Source organism: Nestor notabilis, unplaced genomic scaffold (genome assembly GCF_000696875.1).
Source record: "Nestor notabilis isolate BGI_N333 unplaced genomic scaffold, ASM69687v1 scaffold6406, whole genome shotgun sequence".
Taxonomy (NCBI): domain Eukaryota; kingdom Metazoa; phylum Chordata; class Aves; order Psittaciformes; family Psittacidae; genus Nestor; species Nestor notabilis.
Window position 1 is genome coordinate 4,384 of NW_009931384.1, and position 7,495 is coordinate 11,878.

General features: G+C 43.1%; 1 protein-coding gene across 1 annotated transcript in view; it reads left to right on the top strand.

Moving 5' to 3' along the window:
- Positions 1-7,106, top strand: part of CD58 (CD58 molecule) — a gene marked incomplete at its 3' end in the record, with an annotated part of 7,375 nt that extends 269 nt beyond the window's left edge. The window contains 4 exon segments of the mRNA XM_010015855.1: positions 3,726-3,799; positions 3,801-4,020; positions 4,681-4,938; positions 7,011-7,106. Coding sequence (XP_010014157.1) covers positions 3,726-3,799; positions 3,801-4,020; positions 4,681-4,938; positions 7,011-7,106 — 648 coding nt within the window.
- Between the last annotated feature and the right edge of the window lie 389 nt (positions 7,107-7,495).

Here is a 7,495-nt window from a genome sequence, read left to right on the forward strand (position 1 = left end):
GGCTTAGCAGCTGCGGTGGACTCCGGCGTTGGGAGCGCGGCGCCGAAGGGCAGTTCCTGCTCCCTTCCAGTCCGTTTGATTGGGGGTATTTGGCAGAGCCAGTTCCTCTCGCATGCACTGGGATTGCGTGTTGAACAGGGGGATGGAGCGCCTCTCCTGGGAGGAAAACTGGGAGCTGGGCTTGTTCAGCCTGGGGAAGAGAAAGCTGCGGGGAGACCTTAGAGCAGCTCCAGTGCCTTTTTGATGAATGGGAAAAAATCTGGACTTCTCACAAATTCGGGTTGCTCGTAGAATGTGGTTAGTTCAGTAGGTTGCTAATAGAAATGCTATACATAGTTTTTAAATGGTATGAATTGAAAGATTAGTCATCAGCTGTGTAAAGCTGACACCTGATTGTGTTGTCTTGTTATCTTACTCTTGGATCTTCCTAAATAAACAGGAAGTCCTGAATTTAATAGGAGCACAGAATATTTGGGTTGGAAAGAACCTTAAAGCTCATCTAGTTCCAACCTCCATGCCATGGGTAGGGATACTGTCCACTTGACCAGGGTGCTCAAAGCCTTGTCCAGTTTCTCACAAAAGGGAAAAAAAATTAATCCTCTCCTGCCTGCTTAAAAACTCCTTATAAATCTTTGTCTCCAGAGCTGTGGTTGTTATATCATACTAATACCAAAAAGAAACAAATAGGTGTGTTTTTCCATTGATATTTAACACTACATAATGGACACAGAGTGAAAAAAGTTACTTGAGAGTTTCTTAGCTTAATGTAATTAATGGTCTTAGTCCTTGGAAAGCCAGGATCATCTCTGGATTGAATGCACAGGCTCCTTTGATCTTGAGAGTTGACAGGTGTGGTTAAAGGTGTTTGTCCAGCAGAGAAGTTAACTGCTGTGAAATGGGAAATCTGTCCCCTTATAAAATGAAGTAGAAAAGAGGGGGGAAATCCCTGGGAAATTTAGGAAATGCGTGATGACACTTGCTTTCTTCAGAAGCTGAAACAGTGGTGGAGACCTTACGCATCATTTCCGTGAAAAAAAGGAAGCTGTAAGCATTGAGTGGGAGGTTTGTTCAGACTTTCATTAGAGCAGCATAGCAGGGAAGTGAGTGTCTGATCCCTGGTTTTAGAGAGGAGGAGATGACGTTTATCCTGTCTTACTCCTGAGAGCCCTGAGTGTCCTTGGGCAGGAACTCTTTAGCTCCTTGCTGCCGTACCATTTTTTCACCAGCCAACAAAACGAGTGAACTGAAAAGGACAGTGATCCTCCACACCAAGCAGCAGCTGTGGAGGGAAAATGAGTTTTCTTTTCAGGTCTGCTTTCTTCCAGTCTCATTTCTGGGCTTGAAGAAGAAGCAATCTTGCTCTTGTAACTCCAACCTAACTTTCATGGCTGACTTTTGAGAGCAAAGATACAGAGAGTTTACATGCATCAATACCCACTGAGGCTTAGGAAGTTATTAGTGGTGGGCTGACCAGTGGTGGCTCTCCTTGCTTATATTTTTAGTATCTGGAAAATGGCTGCTTTCTTCCCAGAAGGGAATTGAATTACCTTGCTCTTGTCAACAGCCACTGTGACTTGCTACATTAAGCCACCTCAGCTTGAAGTTAATGAGAGGCAGAGTTTCACAGTTGGTAGAGCAGGGAGTTTTTCTCCATGCTGGGAGCACTATAGGTCCCTGGGCAGTGAGAGAGGTCTTCTTGAGGAAAATGCATTCATAGACATTGTCTTTATGAAACAAATCTCTAACAAGACACCAAGCTTCATCACATCAGAACAGCGTTTCATTTTGCACAGCATCCTGCTGCCTTGTGGTCTCCAAAGACAAATGTTTGGAGGTCCTGGGTTCTGTTCTTTTCTGGAAATTGCTAATTGAGATAAGTGGAAAGAGATGCTCATACTGGAACAGCAGGAACAAGTGGAATGTTTAAATCTATCTGAGCAGGACAGAAGACAAAGGCAGGAGGGTTGTCATGAAAAGATGTGGGAGTGATAGCTGAGCCCTCTCTTTACTTTTCCAGTTCCTGTGCCTGGAAAAGGCTACTGTGTAAGTGCAGGCAAGAAAAGTAGAAACTGTAATGGCATGAGAACAGTACTCACTGCAAGCAGGTTGGATAGTCCATGAGAAGTAAGGCCTGGACTAGCCCTTCTGTGCGTGCAGTTCTCTACCTGAGCACACAGAAGCGTGTTTCCCAGTGCTTCCCATTGCTTGTCTTCATTCTGTGTCTCAGACAGTTTCTGTGGTGTGGCACCAGGCCAAAGAGCAGAATGTTCTAGTATGCTGGCAAGCATTGTTCTTTGCCCATGGGAAGCCTGATCTTAATGACTGGCCTTGCTGACCTTGTGGCTGCTTTCCTATGGGAAGGAGTTAGGATGTGGAGTGAGATGGGCTTATAGTTTGTTTTCTGGACTCATACACAGTGAAGTGACTTGTCCTGGTGCAGTAAAGCTGTAGTATCCGCACTGATTTTATGAACAGTAGTAAGTTTTCATCTGAAGATGGCATGAGAAGGGAGGGAAGCACAGAATGATACAGGATTTGATGAATTCTTGTCTTGATGCCATTTAGGAATAAACCCCCTCTGAAAACACAAAAGCAAAGCAAATGCAAAATAGTAGCTGATACTTGGGAGCAATTGTCTTGAAGAATAAGCTCCTGAATATTTCTTTTTCACTGCGTGCAGTTGCTGTATTTATACTCATGCCCTTCCTTCAACTTAGTAGTGGAGTAGAATCGAGTCCTTACTGCAAGTGTAACTTGAACTTGAAGTCAGTATTGCCATGTTTTTGTCAGTGTCCACATGCATGTCTGCCATGGCAGTAGTCTTGTGACTTTTTTTTTTGTTAGAGCCATTCAGAAGTAGGAGAAGTAGGAGGTGATTGCTGAAGACCAGAGGAGGGACACAGAGATGTTAATGGTTTACAGTATCCCTTCCCCACAGCAGAATGTATCATCTGTTAGATGAGTAGATTTTTTAGCACATGTAGCTGCTCTTAATAAAGACTAGGAAAAATCTCTTCTCGTTCTTCTTTTCTCTTGTTTTTTTATTTATATTGGATGTCTAGGCCTTCTGAGCAGAATACAATTGATTCAAAACTTATAGCAGTAAAAGTTTCTGGACAGCCCCCTTCTGTTGCTTGGGAAGTTATTTAACATAAACTTGATGAAGTGAGGTTTCCAAGGAAGTCCCTGTTATCCCCATGGTTTCAGAGCAGATGCTTTGAACAGAGTAGCAACTTTGTATGGGAAGTGTGCTTTTTTACTAACTCTGTGGATACTCATGCTGGGAAAATTGCAGTTTATTTGCTCAGCAGGATCTTCAGTCTGGGCATTCTGCAACAGGATGCTGAGATAGATTTTGCTGGTGACAACAACTCTTAAATTTCATCTTCTCTATCAGAGGAGATGAAAGGAAGCCTAATTCAAGTGAATAGAGGGGAAAATACTGAGGATAGAGGAGCTTAGGATAGGGAAGAAGGTTCAAACTGTGATTCTACCTGGGACCATTATGTGGAAACTGGATCCCTTTGAGGTGCCTGTCACATGATTGTACAGAAAGGCTGGGTTTGGGTAATTCTTAACTGACACATGCCTCCTTTATCAACATTGTGATGTGCTTCTAACCTAAATTTGAGCGTATCTGGTAGTGCATACAGTATTAGTTAAGCAATAGTGTATAAAACAATTGTTAAAGTAACTTTTTTCTCTTTTTTTTCCCCCTGTAACAGACATCTGCTGCCAGGGCCTGTTTGGCGTTGTGGGAGAAAACTTTACTTTTCCAGTAAATATAGGGAAAAAAACCAGAGGAAATAATTTGGACAAAAAACAAGGATAAAGTGGCTGAATGGGAAGGGCAAAACACGACGTATTTTACTCCTTTCCATAACAGAGGCTTCCTGAATGAGGAGAATGGCTGCTTGACTATATTTAACTTGCAGAACAGTGATGCTGGCATATACGTATTAGAGTACTTGGGTACTCAGAAAGAAAGTTCTTTCTTAACCTTCACGCTTACTGTCCTACGTAAGTAGTGGAAGAACTGCGTAAAGAACTTGCACCACTTTATTCACCCTCAGAAGGCTATAAGGAGGGTTGTTTATTTGCCAGGGAAGCAAATGGAAACAGAGGGAGGCTGTTCTTTTGGCTCTATTAAGTTGCTTAGGCACTTTAAACAGATTTCCAAAGGTGGAATCTAATTTGTGTGCCTGTCATTGGTCACCTTGGAATGACTCCTAGAATGGGTGTAGATGGCACACTCTGTACGTTCAGGTATATAACCAAACTCTTTGATCAAGCTGAGCCAAGTTATCCCAGGCATTAGGTGTCTACTAAAGATGTTCCTGGAGGCGTACTATACATGGTTAGATATCTGTGGTATTATCCTGTGGAGATCTACACAGCTTTACTAGTAGTCTTTAGGAAATATATTTGACCAGTGTGTGTATTAATCCTCTTGACAATGAACCATGAGGAGTCTCAAACTAGGCACAGAAGAACCACAAACAGGGCTGCTTTTAGAAATAGATTTCTCACGCATGTGCATGTGCACACACACACCTTGCACATACATTTTTGTCTATGCACCCTCCTGTTGCTTTTGTTGTCTGTGATAAAATTTAAGGCAGTTTATAACCAAAATAATATATAATGGTTTTTGTTTTGGTTTTTTTTCCCTCTTTCTAGCTCCCCCTTCAAAACCTGAAACAAGTTGCCATGTCAGGGGGGATAGCTTTGCGTTGAAATGTACAGCAGATTTCCCAAAGCCTCTGAATTACACATGGAAGTTGAATGGCATACTGCAAACCGTTCATCACATCCCAGAAGTTTTCATCCCTAAGAAGGATGTTGGTGCTTCCGCGAAAGCTACGTGCTTCGTTAAATTCTCTCAAACGGAAAAGAGCTCTGAAATCTCTTTGACTCAATGCTTGTCAGACACAAAAGGTAATGAATGGGTCAGGTTTTATATATAAGTCTGAGAGGCTGGGTTGGGAAGCAGCATGGACTTTGTAAGATTCCTACTGATGCTTTTTAGTCTTTAAATTCATCTTCCTGAGCAGTCAGAAGTTATTAGTCTGCTAGAAGTGGGGTTAAGGTTGGTGAAAGGTATGAGGTTGACAGTTTGATCCCCCCCCAAAAGATACTTTTTGCAGGGACCGCGATAGAATAAAACCTTCAGCTGTGACTTGAAATGAATGATAATAAAGAGGGGGACACACTTAGACTATCTCTTCTGAAACTTCTGGTCTTGCATAATCAATGCTAATGACTATCGTGTTGTATTGCTTTCCATGAATTGCAGTGAAACTCTTCAGTCATTTCAGGTGAGTCATCTAACAGCCATTAGGTAAAATAATTTCTCATAGAAGATTATAAATGCACAAAGCATGGACATGAGTCAGCATAATTCTTTTCTTCCTTCACAAACAGATATAAAAAAGGAGAAAAGTTTTTCCGTGGCAGCTTATTTCTTTGGGACAGCCTCAGCTTGCTCTTTTTTAAGGCAGTCCCTAGCTGACAAGATCTCCCACTTCGATGCAGAAGTAATTTTTATGGCTTACCAATGTAGAATTCTTCCTTCTTCACTGGAAGTATGTGTTGGACTTGTTAGAATTGAGGCATGTGATGGGTTAAGCTTGGCTGGCTGGCAGGTGCTCTTCAAGCTGATCTATCACTCCCCCTCCTCAGTGGGATAGGGGGAAGAAAATATGATAAAAGCCTGTTGGATTGAGATAAGGAGAGGGAGATCACTCAGCAGTTACCATCATGGGCAAAACAGACTTGATTCGGGGAAAATGATTCTGTTTTGATAAATTAAATTAATGAGAAACAGGAACAAATCTAAAACATCTTGCTCCCCATCCCACCTCTTTACAGGCTTAACTTCACTCCCAATTTCTCTACCTCCTTTCCTCAGCAACGCATGGGAATGGGGGCTTTGGTCAGCTCATTGTGTGTTGTCTCTGCCACTCCTTCCACCCCACACTCTTCTCCTGCTCCAGCATGGGGTCCCTCCCATGGAAGTCAGTCCTCCATGAACTTCTCCAACTTGGATCCTTCCTGTAGGCTACAGTTCTTCATGAACTGCTCCAGCATGGGTTCCTTCCATGGAGTGCATCCTTCAGGAACAGGCTCCTCCAGCATGGGTCCCTTCCACGGGGTCATAGCTCCTGCCAGCACACCTGCTCCAGTGTGGGCTCCTCTTTCCACAGGGCCACAGGTCCTGCCAGGAGCTGCTCCAGCGCGGGCTTCTCACAGGTCACAACCTCCTTTGAGCATCCCTCTTCTCTGGTGTGGGGTTCCTCCATGGGCTGCAGGGGGATATCTGTTCCACCATAGACCTCCATGCGTTGCTGGTGGATATCTGCTCCACCATGGACCTCCATGGGCTGCAGGGGAGTCTTTGCTCTAGTACCTGGAGCACCTTCTCTCCTTCCTCCTCCTTCACTGATCTTGGTGTCTGCAAGGCTGTTTGTCTTGCACGTTCTCACTCCTCTCTGTCTGCTGTTGCATGTCCCTTTTTACCCTTTCTTAAACAGCTTATTGCAGAAGTGCTACCACTGTCACTGATGGGCTTGGCCTTAGCCACTGATGGGTCCATCTTGGAGCCAGCTGACATTGGCTCTGTCTGACATGGGGGCAGCTTCTGGCATCTTCTTACGGAAGCCACCCCTGAAGCCTCCCTGCTACCAAAACCTTGCCACACAAACCCAGTAGAAGATATTTGATGAAATTTCGTTTGGCTGATTTCTGGCTCAGCCTTTCATAGGCCAAAAAATGGGATGGCCATCACCTTTCAAGTGGTGATGTGCCTTCATGGTACTAGGGAACTTACCAGCTAACTTTCCTAGAGCTGGTGTAGATTTTGCTAATAACTGACTCTGGTACATTAATTTCTTGAGGTTACTTTTTAAAAACCAAATACCTATAAACATACTCAGGGTTGTATTTATTCTGAAGTAATGTAGCACACAGTTACTTTCTAACTGACCAGTCCTTATTTTGTTTGTTTAAAGGAGACAGCCATCATGAATTGAGTAGAGCTGGTCTTATTGCAGCTTTCATTATTTGTGTGACACTTGGAGTAATAGTAGTATTTCTATACAAAAGAGGTATGTATAGTACTTCGTAATGGAGCTCAAGATGCTTCAAGATTGCTGAACTAAGTTTCTGTAGAATGTTAGGAAGTTTCTGACTGGGATTTATTGTAAACACAGCAGAAGTAACCAGTGCAACTTAGGCAAGGGCAGTAGGTTTGAAAGAAGTAATATACTGAACTTTTTTGTATTCAGACACTGGGTTCTGTGTACTGGGAAATGTTGTAGTTTGGATTTGCGTATTTCTTCTTCAGACGAGGTGTTTTGCTCTGTGATTCTATTTACTAAGTATTTATGGCCTCTCCCATTCCTACACGAGTGTGCTTTCACTGCCTTCTTTGAGAGCATCATAAAGCTTGCCCTTAGGATCTATTTATTACTGTGACAGGCTTATACCAAGGCCT